The sequence below is a fragment of the Culex quinquefasciatus genome, chromosome 1, assembly GCF_015732765.1.
Source record: "Culex quinquefasciatus strain JHB chromosome 1, VPISU_Cqui_1.0_pri_paternal, whole genome shotgun sequence".
Lineage (NCBI taxonomy): Eukaryota > Metazoa > Arthropoda > Insecta > Diptera > Culicidae > Culex > Culex quinquefasciatus.
This window is the reverse complement of record NC_051861.1, coordinates 32,026,476-32,044,725: the sequence shown is the minus strand read 5'-3', so window position 1 is coordinate 32,044,725 and position 18,250 is coordinate 32,026,476. Positions and strand designations below refer to the sequence as shown.

At 39.6% G+C, this 18,250-nt stretch overlaps 1 protein-coding gene across 1 annotated transcript in view; it reads left to right on the top strand.

Moving 5' to 3' along the window:
* LOC6044857 overlaps positions 1 to 18,250 on the top strand; it is a 67,920-nt gene that overhangs the window by 14,338 nt on the left and 35,332 nt on the right. Inside the window, exon 2 of the mRNA XM_038262095.1 lies at positions 14,027 to 14,972. Coding sequence (XP_038118023.1) covers positions 14,086 to 14,972 — 887 coding nt within the window. The 5' untranslated portion in view covers positions 14,027 to 14,085. The remainder of the gene's footprint in view (positions 1 to 14,026; positions 14,973 to 18,250) is intronic.

The window sequence follows — 18,250 nt, the reverse complement described above, 5'->3', positions numbered from 1 at the left end:
GAAACGTTTTCAATGACAAGCAAAATCATATTTTGATAACTGAAATACCAGCAACGATTGCTGAATCTTCAGCAAGTGATCTGTCAAATTGCCACAAGAAAATAACTGAATTTTAAGCAAAATAATTTGACGTTTCTTTTGCTGAATTTTTTGTTGTTTTGACAACCATTTTACTGAAATTTCAGTAAAAAGAAGAGACAAATATCAGTTAACTGAGAATTCAGTTAAATCTAAATTACTGAATCGTTTGCTGAAATTTCAGTAGATAAAAATTCAGTTCAGTGTAGGGTATTTTAACCATTTGTGTACCCTCTAGTAGAGCCAAAGCGCATTTTTACAATATTTCAATATTTTAAGCACTTTTTCATAACCCTTTGTACAAAACAATGAAATCTGAAGTCTTTTGAACAATTTTGACTATTTATTTCATCAGTTATTTGTTTTTGAGCAGAAAAATAGCCATTTGAAAATAAAGTGTTTTTTGCCTGTTATGGACCCCTTTTTCCTATAGTGGACCCGAGTCCATAATCCGATTGTGGACCCGGGTCCACTATAGGAAAACTGTTATTTTTATACCAAATTTCAACGATATTTGATATTTTGATGCATGGTGTAGGTCTAATGATAGATATAATTGATAAAAGATGAATTTTGCTCACTTTTCTTCATAAACAAATATGTTTTGTTAACAATTTTAGCTCAAAACAACAAAAAACCTAACAGACATTTAAACACATTTTTTTCCGTAAAGGATCAGAGAAAACGTTTCGAAAACTTCTTTAAACATAAAAATGATTAAAAAAGTAATTTTGATGCAATTTTTTCATATTAATTACAATTACATACAATACAATTACAAATAGTTGACCGAAACAAAACAATAGATTTGTTTATAGCGTTTGTTTAAAATCACGCGTGTTTATTTTCCAAATATGTTTTGCATTGATTTATCATTGTAAAATATCATTTCAAACTTCAATTTTGATGTTTCAGTTAAGTACAATTAAGTATAGTTTTGATTAATTATAAATTCTTACGGCTTCACCATTTTTGATACTTTTAACATGAAAACAACTATATTTAAACTCATGATTGAAAAAAATATGCAATCAGGTTGGTTACAACAAGCATTTATTGTATGATTAAGAGAAACTTTTGCTTAAATACACAGTTTTCTTCATTTTTGAAGGTTAAATTAACAGGGGTCCACTTTTGGAAAAGTTTGGATTTTCGTTGTCCTATATTGAACCCCCTAATTTTTGCTTGAAATTGAGCAGTTCTTCGTTTTATTTTAGTAAAGTTATTTAAACTTACATTATTTCGACTTGTTGAAGTTAATTAATCAGTCAAAAAATGATTGGATAGCTAATTCAATCATAAAATATAAATGCAGTTTTGTTGTGAAAATGCTAGTGGCCATGGGAGATTTCAGATGTTGAACTCAAAACACTTATAGGACAATTCAATGTTAGTCATCATTGTTTTAAATGATACTGAACAGGCCAAATAAAAGATTAGTACACAACAACATGCTTGAAATTGTGATTTTATTGAATTTTTCATCAAAAACCCTTCAGAGGGTCCACTATAGGAAAGGGGTCCACTAATGGATAACGTACCCTAGGTTGAGACTTCGGACTCAAATGATGTCTTTGAAAAAAAAGTCTCCAAAAGTCAGGCTTAAACTTTATTCATATAAATAAGTCTTAAAACGTTTCAGTTTTCAGTATTTCGTAAGCAATTTCTCCTTTTCCAGATCACCCTAATGCGCTGCCGCTGCGGGATCAATTCTGCGAGGCATCATGCATCGTCGAGATATATGCTGACCGGACCACGATGGCATGGCACTGTGCTGTCTCGTATTCTATACTCAATTTGTTACACTCGTTTTGGTTTAGCGCTCAATTAAATGTCTTTCTTTCGGGACCGCCAGCCTCACAGGAGCTGATAATTTTCATTCACACTGCCACAGACCATTGGAACTCGCTCGCTCGGGCAGGGGTCATTTGTCTTGATTTAGAGAGCATGGCAAATGTAATGAATGGCGTGTGCGTAACTTTTCATCGCGATATGAATACTCGGTTTGCATGACGAATAATTTTGATGGGGAAATTTGAAATTCATTGAATTTTTATTTTAAATTAGTTTCATAAATTATTAACGTTCGAAGTTAAAAGTAGGTATTTAACCCCTTTTCATAGAAACTTCCTTGCATTCCTTGAGGTGTGAATTACCGAGATTTTCCCTCCTGCCTTGAGAACGGAACTTCAAACTTCCTGCAGGAGGTGCACATCCCGAAGGCCACCAGATGGCGATGCATCGTGGCGTGGCACCTCCAGAAGACGACATTTAATCCGATTAAAACATTTAAAATGACTTTCGATAATTTGTCACCCAGCTGCCCCCGGAGCAGGATGGCGGTATTTATAGAGTTTGCACGTCCGTCCTCGTCGTCGAAGTCATCGTGCAGTAGCAAACTAAAAGGAAGAAGGATATCCATGTCATGGTGGGCATACAAAACGTCCAACATATGGTGCGAATGAGATTTTTTTCGTTGTTCCTGTTCTCTATCGACGCAAAGATTCACACACATTTTCGCTGTGCGTTACTGGAACATTTTTTTCCGTTAAGTAGCGAATTTCAGTGCAGCGAGAATTTATTGTGCACAAGGAATGTGGACCTTGGGAACATCCGTTAACAGCGATGAACATTTTTTGACAGACTTTTTTCGTTGAACAAGTTTTGCAGATTTATCAAATTTTGGTTTGAAATTCTGAAATGTATCTGTAACGGATAATTCACCCCAAACCGAGGGCCCGCACATTAATGGCCTTCATCAATTCCTATATCACACCGGGGTCGAAGCCTTTCATGTTTAATTAGAACGGTGGAAATTTGATCCTTCATTATTGTTTTCTTTCATACTGTTCGCTGCAGCAACCACACCCTCAGTTTACAGACACTTGCTGCTGCTGTTGCTCTTTTAATTGTTGATTGGAATTTCAGTACTGAGGGGGAGGTTCGATTACCCTATCTAGAGCGTCTAATTTCCCGGGGTTACAAATTTCCCGGGAAACGGGAAATTTTCAACCAATTTCCCGGGAAATCCCGGGAAATTTAAATTTATTAAAAATTGTTTTGATCTTGGTTTTGCTGCAACTAAGTTGTTTAGAACTGAACTGAAAGGCTAAAACAAGTGTGAAGATCAATTAACAGCTTAACTGCATGTAAAAAATCATAAAACTGCAAGGAAATGTTTTTTTTTTCTTATTTTAGAAGCTCCAATTTGTACTAATGTAAAAATAATGTAATTTTTTTATTAGCAAGGTAATTAGACAGTGAGTAGTGGAACAGCATCTAATTCCGTCTTACCTCTTATGTTGGCAGGTCAGCACTTTGACGTTCAATTACAACTCATTGAAGACGATTTCAACTGAAATAAAGTGATAAATAGCTCAATAAGAAGTGAGCATGCAGATTACTTTTAAAAGTTTTGCAAAATTAGTTGTTTAAATAGAAAAAAAATAGCAAATTGGATGTAGTTAGAAGCGAGTGCTTAACCTGCGAAACCTACGAGAATATCCCCTCAAATGAATCCATACTCCACAATCATACAAATTATTTTCTTGCCTCTGTGACCAGTAAAAGAGAGCGTGGTTTGATACAAAAAGTTGAAAAAAACCTGCAGAAATTATGATTTTAATGACAAATAACTTTTCTAAAAAAAAGTCATAATGGTTTCAGTTCATGGGCAAAATGGCAAAGCAAAAATCAAACTTCTCTGTTTTACTTCAAACAACTCAATGTTTTCAAACATTTGGAATAAACATCATGTCACAATCAATGTAAGACTGATTGTTTTGATATTTAACCTTCTAACACGCATTGTTACACCACACGGAAAGAAATCCTGTCAGCGGATCCGTTTACATTGTAAACGATTCGTTATAGAATCCGTTTACCAATGTTATCGATCCGTCGTCCGTTCACATTTGCAACAAAATTGTTACATTGGTTACACGGATACGCCAACATAACGCCAACCTTATTTTGGGTAACGTGCTGCATACTTGCAGGCGTTTCTGGCGGTTCAGCCACAAAACTCCTGAAAGTATGCAACACGTAGTTCTGCTTTTTTGGGGTGGAGCTACTTCTTCTTCTTCTTCTATGTTACATATTTCGGATTCCCGCAATTAGGTTTTACAGCGTGACGTCACGAGCGCACACGCACACACATTTTTACTGAGACACACGTGCAAAAAATGTAAACAGTGCAGCCAAGCTGTCAAATTTCTAACCTCCAAATCGAGTCGGCGTAAAACCTAATAGGGTTGGTAATAAATAGGGTAGTTAAAATTCCAAAATTTCAAAAATTTTAAAAATTTTAGAAATTTTAAAAATTTTAAAAATTTTAAAAATTTTAAAAAATTGTTTGTATTTTTGTATTTTTGTATTTTTGTATTTTTGTATTTTTGTATTTTTGTATTTTTGTATTTTTGTATTTTTGTATTTTTGTATTTTTGTATTTTTGTATTTTTGTATTTTTGTATTTTTGTATTTTTGTATTTTTGTATTTTTGTATTTTTGTATTTTTGTATTTTTGTATTTTTGTATTTTGTTTGTATTTTTGTATTTTTGTATTTTTGTATTTTGTATTTTTGTATTTTGTATTTTTGTATTTTTGTATTTTTGTATTTTTGTATTTTTGTATTTTGTATTTTTGTATTTTGTATGTATTTTGTTTTTGTATTTTGTTTTTGTATTTTTGTATTTTTGTATTTTTGTATTTTTGTATTTTTGTATTTTTGTATTTTTGTATTTTTGTATTTTTGTATTTTTGTATTTTTGTATTTTTGTATTTTTGTATTTTTGTATTTTTTGCTGTTGAAATCACACACAATAAGGCAAACGGCGGCACGTCGGAATCTGGAAACATTGACAACCCGAGTCGAGCTTTTGACCATGCGAGTGTATTTACGAAAAATCCGCGACGTACTTTTTTTTCGAAACGCAGTGCACACTTTGTTTTGGTTGGTTTTAACCTGTACGCTTGACAGACTGACAGATGCGTTACGCGCAGAACGTATTAAAAATGAATGCGCCGCCATGTATGCAATACGCATGGCGCCACAACGAGGTATGTCGACGAATGTGTTAACAATGTTGGCATATTTGATAACATTGTTATCAAATTCGTTAACATTCGCTGTAAACATTCGCGACTTGAAAACAAGTACGCAGACCGGATTTCTTTCCGTGCAGTGCTCCATTTTTCTTTTACTACATATTGTAATTTCTTGTATACCAGGTATTTAACGAATTGAAATAATTCTTCTTGCACAAAACTATTCTAAAAATTTTAAGATACCAAATTGATTTTCAACTTATTAGATCATGGTAAACAAAAACGAAAAAAATCTCAATTTAATATATTTTTTATGAAATAACTCCAAATATTCTGAAAAAAGCTTACTTAATTTTCCCGTAGCTTCAAAAATTAATATTATCCGATATCAAAGTGTCTGATAATCTGATTAATTGTATATGAGCTATAAATTAAATTAAATTGAACAAAATCATCTTCATTTATTTTTCTCTGAACATCTAAAAAAATGGTTCCAAAAAGTATAGAAAATGTATACTTTTGCTTAAATTTCGGGAATTCCCGGGAAATTTACAAATTTCCTGGGAAATGGGAAAAATATTTTTTCGGGAAATCCCGGGAAGGGAAATTGGACGCTCTAACCCTATCATGTGACCTATTTTTTTATTAAATTGTAGGGTTATGTTAAATCAGTTATTGGTGGCTTGGTTTGATCGATTGTTTTGAAATTTTGAAATAATCCTTATAAAGTTAAACAACACTGTTTTTGCAAACCACCCTAACGCCATTTCTAACCCAACTCATCCTTAGCGCCCGATTGGCGGCCTTCGAGGAGAAAGCCCCAGTTCAAACAGGATCACTTCAGCTAAAACCGATTAGTTCATTGATACTGAACACCATGCACCTCGTGGTCGAACAGAACGGCTATGTTGCTGGAAAAAGTACACTCCAATTTGAGGCCTGCAATCAATTGTTGGGCCATGGTGAAGGTTAAGCCGGACTAACGACTTAATCGCCGAGGGGGGAAGGTTGCGCTTTTGCTAAACTATATACTTTGGTTGGTCACCGGCAGAGCCCAGCGAGAGAGCGTTTATCTATCCTCAACTTGCTGTTTTGCTGCGTTGGTCAGCGCCTGTTGTGAATGTTTGAACAATTGTTTAGCAGATGAATGCAAAATTGCCGCAATCAGCCCCAGGTAGCTTGCCTAGTGGTGCTAGTGCAGAACCGGAGGGCGTGTGTGGAGTAATTTGTACTAAGTCGCGAGATGATGCTAGTATACTATAGGGCAAAAGTTTTAGTTTCTTGCGTTTGATTAAAAATTCACTCTTATGAGCAAATTCCAAACCTGCCGGCAATGTTGTAGGTATTGATGAGAAGTATTAAAAAAAGATGAAAAAAAAAGTTGGTTGGTTGGTAATCGAAAAATGCAATCATGGGTTCACTTCAGATAATCGAAATACGAAACATTTATTTTGTCGTTGTATTATTTTTGCTTAAGCTCGACAAGCTTAAGTACAGTATGGCCCATAAAAAATGAGACATGTGCATTTTTTCACAGAAAAGTGGTTCAATTCTGAAATGTATTTAACAAACAGATTTGTTTTATGTATCATGGTGTTAGTTTAGTATGTTTTGAAGATATTTTCATGACAGTTTTTGGAGTTCGCCAAAATTGGGTATTGGCGGGCTACAATGATGGATGTTTTTTTGGTACAAAATTTACCTTAATTTCATACCTTACAGTTCAAAACAGGCTGCCCAACGTCCGGCCCGTGAAGCCATTTCATCCGGCCCGCGACGGCTTTTCAAAATAGTTCTATGACCGGGCCTTAAGGCTGTTAATGAAATATTAAATAAATAAATTGATTGTCTGAAATAAACAAAATAAGCTTGAGATCAAATTTTAACATATTTATGCAACATTCTTCATGTTTGAATTTAATTCTTATAATTTATTCATTGATATTTTTAAACTGAAAACTTGTCCATTTCGTAAAATTGTGAAATTATTGAAAAAACCTGGATTGTTGTCTAAAAATGTACAAAAAGACATTAAATTTAAAAAAATTTCAGTTTTAACTGTGTTTTTTCGAATTGAAGTTGTTTTCTATTATTTTTATAAATATGTAAGCAAAAATTAATGTATTTTCCAGAACAACTTTTCAGTTTGAGAAAAGCTTTAAAATGCAAATTATTCATACTGAATATTAAAAAATGTCTCAAAATGAGTCAAGCAATTAGGGAGCAAAAAATATATTTTTAATAAGCTTTTTATTTCGAAGAATGGTGAAAAACCAAATGTTTAAAATGATTTAAAAAACACAAATTTAGATAAGTAAAAAAAATATAAAATCATTTATTTTTATACTTTTTTAAATTTGTGTTTTTTAAAATCATTTTTTTTTTAATAAAGGTGCACAACAACGCGAAAAGTTTTTTGTCTGTCTCATTATTTTTTTACAATGGACTCTCTGGCTGTCGATCTTCTCGATATCAATATTGCTCCAGCTGTCAATAATTTTTCCAGTCTCTTCAAAAGGATTGCTTTGATTTTTCGTTCTATAATTTGGTAAATCCCTCTCTCGACGGTCCCTTCAATATCGACAACGAGAGAGTCCACTGTATATTGTAGTGTTGAGGAAATTAAACTAACAAAAATTGTAACGACCATAATAATTAGAATGTTTTTTTTTTAAATATTATATCATGGTATTTAATTGTAGTATACAATTTTAAACAAACAAAAATTTAAATAAGTCAAATAAACACATTTTTGAAAGAAATCTTTGTTTTTCATTCTTTAAATCAAGATATATGAATCCTATTTGCAACACTAGTTCTTCTATTTATTGACTTTAAAAGAACCCAATCATAAAAAAAACTTATTTATTCAACTTTTATCAAATATTAGTTCCGGCCCGCCACTGTTTTATAAAAATCAGATCTGGCCCGCAAGGCTAAAAGGTTGGGCACCCCTGTACTAGATTTTATGGGTTTTTCGAAAAGTATACGACAAACTAAACTTAAAAATATCAAAAGGTCAAAATCTCCAAAAAATTACATGGGTCAATTATGCTTAGAACGGCAGTACACACATCGTAAATAGTCAAAACAGCCCGATTTCCACCTAATAATAATGCCGCATTTTTTTATGGGCCATACTGTAAGACTCCAAACCTACGCTAAAATGATATAAATATTGACAAAAAACTTTGTCATGTAAATCGACAAAAAAAGTCAGAGGTTGGTGTGAGCACACACTTAGTTTTATTTAAAATCTGTTATCAGGGCATTAAAATATACATTTTCATCTATTATCAAAATAAATTAGAAAACATTTGGTTGTATCATTGCCGAGATATAGCTATTTGAATTTAGCAGTTTCAAAAAACAAGTGCCACGATATCTTAACACTGTCTTGACCAAATCGGCTCAAATTTTGGAGAAGACTCGTCAAACCGGTCCTGTGTGCATGACAAAAGCCGATTTAAAAAAAACTTATTTTTTTTTTTTTTTTTTTAAAAAGATAAAATCGAAGTACGAGCGCAGCCGTTCCTGCAGCTGGGCAGCGTACGGTTCCAGCGGACAACCCAGCGATCCCTCCTGGATGGGGGCGTTCGTTTGCCAGCGTGGTCGCTGCCGGTAGCGGCGATGCGGCCCAGCAAGGAGTCACCGGGGAAGATCTCTTTACCCTGCCGGAGTTCTTTGCTCTCGCGGGGGAGATGATGACGCGGTTTCGGAGCTGCCGTAACAAGGCGGAGCAATTTCTGGCCCTCGGAGAGCTGATGATCAAGCACATCTATAATTGATATTATTTTGTCTGTGATCTAGTTTTAAGCTTTCTCTCTATCTATCCTTTTCCCATTGCACTTTCTGTAAGTTTTTTGAAAACTTTTTCTTACTCTTGTCTATTCCATAGTTATAAGTAATAATTTTTCGATTGAATTACGATGTAAATCACAGCTGAAAGGAACACCAAAACTCTGTTGTGTACCTAAATGAACTCATTGTAAATTGATTATTCACAAATAAAACCGAATTGAAATTGAAAAAAAGATAAAAACATTTGTGTCAATTTTGATTTTTATATTTAAAAAGCAGAAGTTCATAATCGGGCTTCGTCATGCACACGGAAATGTCTTGAGAGTCTGCACACCAAATTTTAGCCGATTTGGTGGTTTAAAGTTATCGCAGTTTTAGTAAAAAAAAGTTGATTTTTTGCCAATTTCGTCATTCTCCGGTTTTTGCGCGCGGCGCGTCAAAAAACACGGATTTTATATTCAAAAAATCATACCTCGGAATCCTGTTAATGAACTCCTCCCATTTTTTAGTAAGTTATGTAAAAATGGTGCGTGTCAGTGTGCGTGTGCGCCGGTGCGGTACTGTGTTCCGATCGATCCGCGTAATTTATTGTGAAAACCGCGGTTTTCCGGCACAGCGCGGCGAAAATTTCCGACGAAACACTCCGGAATCCGTGTTGGACCGGTTGCCGGCGAAGTCCAATCCCGCCGATCACGATATCGCGAAAAAATTTGTGAAATTGTTGGTCGATCTCGCGGACCAAAACAAAGAACAAAAGTGCTCCCCGCGTGGCCAGTGCAGCTCATCGTCGTCGTCGTCTTGCGTTCGTTTGCACTAACTACAACAGTGAAAGTGGCCGTCGTCGTCGTCGTCTACGAGACGTGTATTGTACCACAAGGAAGTGTGGAATAGAAGTGCACTGTGGGTCGGAGTGGAAAAAAATGTGAAAAAAAAGAAATCGACAAAAGTGTTTTGCGAAAATTGAAAATCGAAATAAAAGAGAATTCAGTGCAGTTTTGAGTAACCACATCGTGCCTACGCCACCCGCCCCCCCCCCTCCGTCCTCTCCGTTTTACGGCGTTTGTACCCCACGCTAGGGGCGGCCTAAAACAGCGGGGTGTGCGACTCCTTTTACTCGTGAGCGGCTGTTCCCAGGTTAGGGGCGGCTCCAAAAAGGTTAGTGACCTCCCCCCCCCCTTCTTCGAGCGTCTGTTCCCCAGGTTAGGGGCGGCTCGAAGAAACTGGTGTCTAGCTCCATTGCCGAGGTAAGCGTCTGTTCTCCATGCTAGGGGCGGCTTACAGCGGATAGAGTTTAGACCCCCCCCCCCCCTCGAGCGCCTGTTTCCCAGGTCAGGGGCGGCTCGAAACAGCGTCTGTTCCCCAGGTTAGGGGCGGCTGATTAACAGTCTCAGTGTCAGGGTGGGACTCTAAACAGTCCTGGTACGACGGTCCCCCGGCGAGACAGGGGGTTGGTGATGGCTACACGCACCCGCCGTAAAAACCAAGTGCAGAGAGCTCCAGATGCGAGCCGATCCAATCGCCGACCCGATTTTCGGGGATCCAGGGATTGGAAACTCGGGACGTGGAACTGCAGGTCTCTCAATTTCGATGGGAGCGACCGCATTCTTCACAACGAATTGCGGGTCCGCGGTCTCGAAGTCGTGGCGCTGCAGGAGGTGTGCTGGACGGGGGAAGGACCACCGAGAACTCGGTGGGTATACTATGTATTGGAGCGGCGGCGATACACACGAGCTGGGGACAGCTTTTATCGTGCTGGGCGACATGGCGAAGCGCGTGATTGGTTGGTGGCCAGTCAACGACAGAATGTGCCGGTTGAGAATCAAGGGCCGATTCTTCAACCTGAGCATCATAAACGTGCACAGCCCGCACATGGGAAGCGACGCCGATGACAAGGACGCTTTCTACGAGCTTCTTGACCGCGAGTACAGGAAGTGTCCAAAACACGATGTCAAGATTGTCATCGGCGACTTGAACGCTCAAGTTGGCCAGGAGGAGGAGTTCAGACCGGTTATTGGGAGGTTCAGCGCTCACCAGCAGACGAACGAGAACGGCCTACGACTCATCGATTTCGCTACCTCCCGAAACATGGCCATACGTAGTACCTTCTTCCAGCACACCCCCCTATACAAGTACACCTGGAGATCACCAAACAACACGGAGACGCAAATCGACCATGTTCTCATTGATGGTCGGCACTTCTCGGACATAATCGACATCAGAACCTACCGTGGCGCGGACATCGACTCGGACCACTACCTGGTGGTGGCTAAGCTGCGCCAACGCCTGTCCGAGGTCAACAAGATCCGGTACCGTCGCCCGCAGCGGTATAACCTGGAGCGGCTCAAGGATCCTGAAGTCGCTACCCAGTACGCGCGGGAACTCGAAGCTGCGTTGCCTGACGAGGGCGAGCTCGCCGAAGCCCCTCTGGACATGGAAGCAGCCATCAACGCAGCGGCATCGAGCGCCATCGGGTACGTGGACCGAGTTCGACGGAACGGCTGGTTCGACGAGGAATGTCAGGCGATTTGGGACGAGAAGAAAGCAGCGCGGGATAGGTGGCTGCTGCACAACACCCGTGGGAACAAGGAGTCGTACAAACAGTTGCGAAGACAGCAAACCCATCTCTTTCGGGACCGGACAAGCTGGCGGCCTGTCTACACCGGCTGATAGTCAAGGTCTGGGACACAGAACAGCTACCGGAGGAGTGGAAAGAGGGAGTAATATGCCCGATTTACAAGAAGGGGGACAAGTTGGAATGTGAGAACTATCGAGCCATCACTATTCTCAACGCGGCCTACAAAGTGCTGTCTCAGATCATCTTCTGTCGTCTGTCGGAGCGAGCAAAGGATTTCGTTGGGATGTACCAAGCCGGTTTTGTGGAGGGGGGAAATCGACGACGGACCAAATCTTTTTTGCTACGCCAAATCCTCCAAAAGTGTCGCGAGTACCAGATCCCGACGCACCACCTGTTCATCGATTTCAAAGCCGCGTACGACTCGGTCGATCGCGATGAGCTATGGAAGATCATGTACGAGAACGGCTTTCCCGGGAAGCTGATCAGACTGGTGAAATCGACGATGGACGGGGCGCGGTGCAGCGTGAAGATTTCGGGAGCGATGTCCGACCCGATCGAATCGCGCAAGGGACTGCGACAAGGCGACGGTATCTCCGGCCTCTGTTTCAACATTGGGCTTGAAGGTGTTATGAGGCGGGCGGGCTTCAACATGCGGGGCACGATCATCAACCGGTCCAGCCAGTTCATCTGCTATGCCGACGACATGGACATTGTCGGCAGAACGTTCGAGGATGTGGCCAGGCGGTACACCGAATTGAAGCGGGAAGCGGATAAGGTTGGATTGAAGGTGAATGTTGCGAAGACGAAATATCTGCTGGCAGGAGGAACCGAGTCCCTTAGGGCTCGCATAGGACCGAGTGTGGTGATCGACGGGGACGAGTTCGAGGTCGTGGAGGAGTTTGTGTACCTCGGATCGTTGGTTACGTCGGACAACAACTGCAGCAGAGAAATTCGGAGGCGCATCATCACCGGTAGTCGTGCCTACTATGGACTCCACAAGACCCTACGGTCTGGTCATCTTTCCCGGCGTACAAAGTGTACCATGTACGAAACGCTGATACGACCGGTCGTTCTCTACGGGCATGAGACGTGGACGATGCTCGAGGAGGACTTACAAGCGCTTGAAGTTTTCGAACGACGAGTGCTTAGGACGATCTTTGGCGGCGTGCGTGTGAACACTGTATGGAGGAGAAGGATGAACCACGAGCTGGCGCAACTCTACGGCAAGCCAAGTATTCGGAAGGTCGCCAAGGCTGGCCGAATCCGGTGGGTCGGACACGTCGCAAGAATGCCGGACGCGCTGGATGCGCGCCAACCGAACCAGACTATCAATCCGGTGAAGTTGGTGTTTAATTCGGAGCCGGTTGGAACGCGGCGGAGGGGGGCGCAACGTGCGAGGTGGTTAGACCAAGTGGAGGAAGATCTGAGAAATGTGGGAGTTCCGAGTCGGAATTGGAGAGTAGCAGCCCAAGACCGAGTTCAGTGGCAGCGCATCTGGAGACAGCTCATGACCCGGAGGTTGTACGAGCAGTAAAAGTAAAGTAAGTAATGTAAAAATGTCCGAGGAATCTGATAAAAATATTTCCAGACATGAGCTCTTTGGTTCAGACACCGTCAAAACGGCATTTTAAAGTTTCATACGCCCTTTTTATATGTTAGGCTAGATTTTTGAAACTTCTTACTATTTTTCTTTGAAAGGCCGACTTACCACCTTTTATTTGCGTAACAGACAATTAAAATCGGTTAAAATGGCGAGGAGTTATGTTTTTCGAAAAAAGTGGTTTTTGCGAAAATCGACGAAAATGGCCATTTTTCAGACCACTCTAACACGGCGTAGGTCACCCTAATGGCCAAACAAAAAAATACGGGTCTAATTATTTCGGCCAGGGAACCCCCAGAAAAAATTTGAGCCCGATCCGATCACTTTTGTTTTTTTCCATGCTGTTTTCGTGGGGAATTGCTGAATAATAATAATAATAATATTCGAAATAAGAATATAAAAAAATACAAAGCAGTATAAAAGAAAGTTTTTAAAGCTATCAAGACAATTTTCAGCAATTTTAATGTCTTGATTAAACTCAAGAACGGTAATATGCACAAATCACAAATCAATGCGATTTCATTGTTTGAAATACGGAAGCAGATGATTGAGTATTTACTTTTGATTTGTGGCAAGACTCTGCCGGGACAGCTCTATATATTTAATTATTACATAGGTTGTCAATACTTCAAAAGAAAATGTTCACAATTCTCAATTCCAAATTTCACGCCACAAAATTCATTCTCCACGCCATGTCATGATACTCACGCAAACACACGCCAACGCTCAATCGAAACCTCACTCCAGAATTTGCTTAATTTTTCAAAAACCCTTTTCCATCATGAATTTATTAGCCATCCCGCGTGTGGGTAAGCCTTAATCAAAATAAATTAGTCCGCGCGCGCGGGAATTTAAATGCCGCCACTGTCACTAACTCCAATTGGCTGACGTTCGCTTTCTTTTCGTTTTTTTTTCATCCATCTAGAGCTGCCAAGGGGAAGATTATACCTAATTGAACCAATGAATTGACGATAGTCCGCCGAGATGAACAACAGCAACAACACCAAGATGCAAATTCGGGAGAATTTCTCCGTGGACGGAACGGCGCGGTCCTCGTACGGGAGTGAACCACGCGGGTTCTTCATCACGCGGATGGCCTTGCTTACGACGGTTGCAATTTTCAGCTGTTTGCTGATTGGGACGGGACTGCTGATCTACCATCTGGCCGGATGTCCGGACGAGTCCGGTCCGGTTCACGCCAGCATTTGTGACCATCATCACTTTCATCACACGTTTGAGGCTTCGAACCTGAGTCGACTGGTGCCACATGACACGACCAGTACGGAGCCGGTTACGATCACTACCAGTACTGCGAGCTCACCAACAACGGCCAAACTGGATGAACATGCTTCAGGAAATGGCACTGATTCTGAATCAACCACTCAGCTGGAAGACGACGCCGATGTCCGGTTGCCACGGTCCGTTGAACCGCTGGCCTACAATGTCCGACTCATCCCATTCATGTTCGGGGACAACTTCACCTTTGCCGGCACCGTTGACATTGAGGTACGCGTGCTCGAAGACTGCGACAACATAACACTTCACGCAGTGGCACTCAAAATCCACGAGGCCCACGTGGAACAGCAAAGACCGCCACCAAAGACACGTGCGACACGTGCAACAGGTGCCAGTTTGGATGACAGCTACGAGTACGACGATGATGATTACAATGATATTGGTGGAGGAAATCGAACCGTCGTCGAAATTGAGCAACAGGTCGTCGTGGAGAGCAAACAGTTTTACGTGCTCAAGACGAGCCGGAAGCTGCGGGTCGGGGAGCGGTACACGGTGCGCATTCGGTACGAGGGAGTGCTGAACGATTATCTGCAAGGATTCTATCGCAGCTCGTACACCGTGAGGAATGAGACGAGGTGAGTGAGGTATTAATTAAAGGTGTGTTTGAGCGATATTATTCTAATTTGCTGAGGTTTGTAATGTAGCTCTGATTTTTTTTCTGTTACTCAAGAGTGAATTCTGAGCATTTTTAATTTTTTAAAACTTTACTTCTATTGTTTTATGATTTTTCTTCTTTCTTGTATAAGTTTTCTCAAAATGAATCTATTTTTAAATTTTAATACTTTTCTTCAATCTTATTTTTCTTTGCTTGTATTGTACATTTATATGTTTTCCCTGTCATATTTTTACTATGTATTCGTTTTGATCATTGTTTGCTGATAATTTTGCTAATAATAAACTTCACAGTTCCAACCAGGGCTTAGACTGAAACTGCGTGATATTTCAATGCAGTTAGCAGTTATCATCGGCAACGATATTTGAATACTCACATAGAGCGCTAGACATGAGTGCAATTAAACACCTAAACTCCCAATCTCGAGAAAAGTGGGAAAATTTCATACAAATTCCCCCTTTTTTCGAGCTTGTGGTTTAAGTGTGAAAGGCAATTTTAAAGAGATGGCTCGACCATATTTTTGACCAGCTGAATAGTGATTCGCAAAAACGGCCAAAGTGGAACCAATTTACTGTTCGCCAAAAGTAGAGAGTATTGTTATTGATCATTAAAAATTGTGTGTGTTTTTTTTTATTTTGCACGAATGAAAAATGCGTGGCTTTTGAGCACCTGGAGTTGAAGTCAAGAAATGTTAAGAAAATTTAAGGCGAGATCGTCATTTTTTACAATTATGAATTGAGGTTGTTTATGGAGTCGATGCGATTGTATCCATCAAGAAACTGAAGAAGCTTTATTGTTTGATACCATTTGAAATTTTACTGGTTTAGTGAAAATCTTCCCTGTTTGTTGGATTAGCTTCACTAAAATTAGCGAAGTTTTTTCGCTGGACCATAAAGAGCTTCAGGATTCCAAAATCAGTCAGGAAATTTATCCATGACTTCGCAGAATGTCACTCTCGCCGCAGTTTTTCGCCACCCGTAAAAATGAAAAACCATTTCAAACCGATCGAAACTTGAGAACACACACAATTGGGTACTAAAGCCCTATGTCAATTTTTGTGTACAGTGGCAAAAAAACACGATTAAAAACCATTCCCGGTCGGAAATGGCGGACGCATTGAACCGGTTGAATTTGTTGCCAGACAGCTGGCTGAAATTTTGCCCGATTTTCGCCAGATTTGTCTGGCGTTACGCAAAACTTGGCTAGAATAAGTGTGCCAAGTGTGTCTGAACTGCACGACAAACGTCCGCCTGCACCAGACAATCAAATTTACCAGATTATTTTCCGAGTGGGAATTTCTGATCTGGGATGGGATAAACAAAGAGAAAAAAACCTATTGTCAAACTAAACCACTTTCAACATGGCCGCTTCTGTTAACCTTAACCAGTCCTTTCTTATGCGGAGAAAATGAGAAGTATTGTAATTTGAGTTGAAAAAAAATAAAACAATTTTAAATCAATTTCACAAATAATTGTAAATTGCATTAATAGATTGATGAAAATATTTTCAATTAAAAGGCATTTATTTCTATCGTACACCGAATGTCGACTTATCAACATTTTCATTAAAAAAAAACAATAAATTTCATGAACTGACGATTCTTTTGCCCATTTAAAACTATTGTTTTTTTTTGCGCGTTACATAGAAATGTCATCTAGATAGAACAATATTAAACCTGTGCTTCCCGTGAAATTAAAATGTTGCGTGAAGAAACAACATCGTAGAACTGGATTTAAAAAGATTTATTAACTTTCTTTGCGTAACGGGACAACGACAGGAGCAGATTTATAGATAAGAACAAACTTCCCCTCCCATTTAATGACTTGCAGGCTTTTTAGGATTTTTTTTAGATTGAAGTAAGAAAACGCATTTAAATCATATTGCATTTTTCAAATCCAAATGAAAATTAAAAATCTTTCATACAAAAAAACACATTAAAAATTGAAGAATTGAAGAAGTGAACATGTTTTGACTCGTCGTGATCGTATCATGTACCTCGAGCGTGACCTCGAGTCATCTTTGATTTGCCAAACATTTCTAGTGATTTGTATCCGGCAGCTCCTTATGAACGGATTCACCGTAAAACGATGGAACATAAACTCAGGATTCTCCACCCACGTCCAACCGCAAATTTTAACAGCCAAATTTAAAAAAAAACTGCGAGGAACAGTGTTGAAATTCGAGCGAGAAGAAGGAAAGTATTTCTCGCTCGCGAGCGAGGGAGAGAACTTGTAGTACTTTTCTCTTCTCGCTCGCGCTCGCATTTTCGTTCGCGCTCGCATTTTCGTTCGCGTTCTCGCTCTCGACGCGAGCGCTCGCGAGCGCCTCTGGCTAGCCGTTCGTCCCATGCTAGCAATTTGTTTATCAGGCTTATGAATACGGACTAGGCGATGGTATAAAGGTGTAACTTCAATCGCTGTGTTGTTTTTTGTTCGTTTCTAATACGTTCAACTTCTCGCGAACGGGCAATTCTGGCTCGCGAGAAAGCCCGTTCGCGAGCGGAGGAGAGCACGGGCAATCTGTGAGTTTCTCTTGGCAGCTCGAGACTCGCGGCGAGAACTCGAGAGAGAGAAATTTTTCTCGCGGGAGCGCAATAATACCAACACTGGCGAGGAAAAACTAAACAACATTTCAATCAAAGAAAAAGTCATCCGCATGCTTGAGCACTGAGTTGAAAAACATCATCAAGAAAATTTGAATTGTCAAGCTATCTGAATCACAGATTGCTTGATATTTGTATTCGAACACGAATTTTCTTGCAAAAAAACAGAAGAAGAATACAAACGTAAACATTCAAAAAGAAGACTCTATCCAGCCGTCCCGTCCCAGTTTCTGATCACTTTTTTTTCATTTTAATGCAATTTTTTTTTGACAAGACAACATTTTTTCGATGGATCAACTATGGTCCCCTTGGAACGAGTGGGTGGGGACATTTCGCCGAAAGTCGTTTCGCCGAGGGTCATTTCGCCAAAGGTCATTTCGCCGCCGAATGGGACGTTTCGCCGAAAAGGAAAAAAAAAATTAAAAAAAATATAAAAAGGACAAAAATTATTAAACTATTTAACTTACTCCAAAAAAATCAGGATAACTCAGCGGAAAAGTATTCAATAAAGAAGACTACTTTGTTTACGCAAACTTTTGCGACAAAAATGAAATATTATATAAAAATAAAAAGTATGAAAACAAATTTATCATAATCTAATTTGATTTGGCAAACAAACTTTTCATAGAATCATCAAT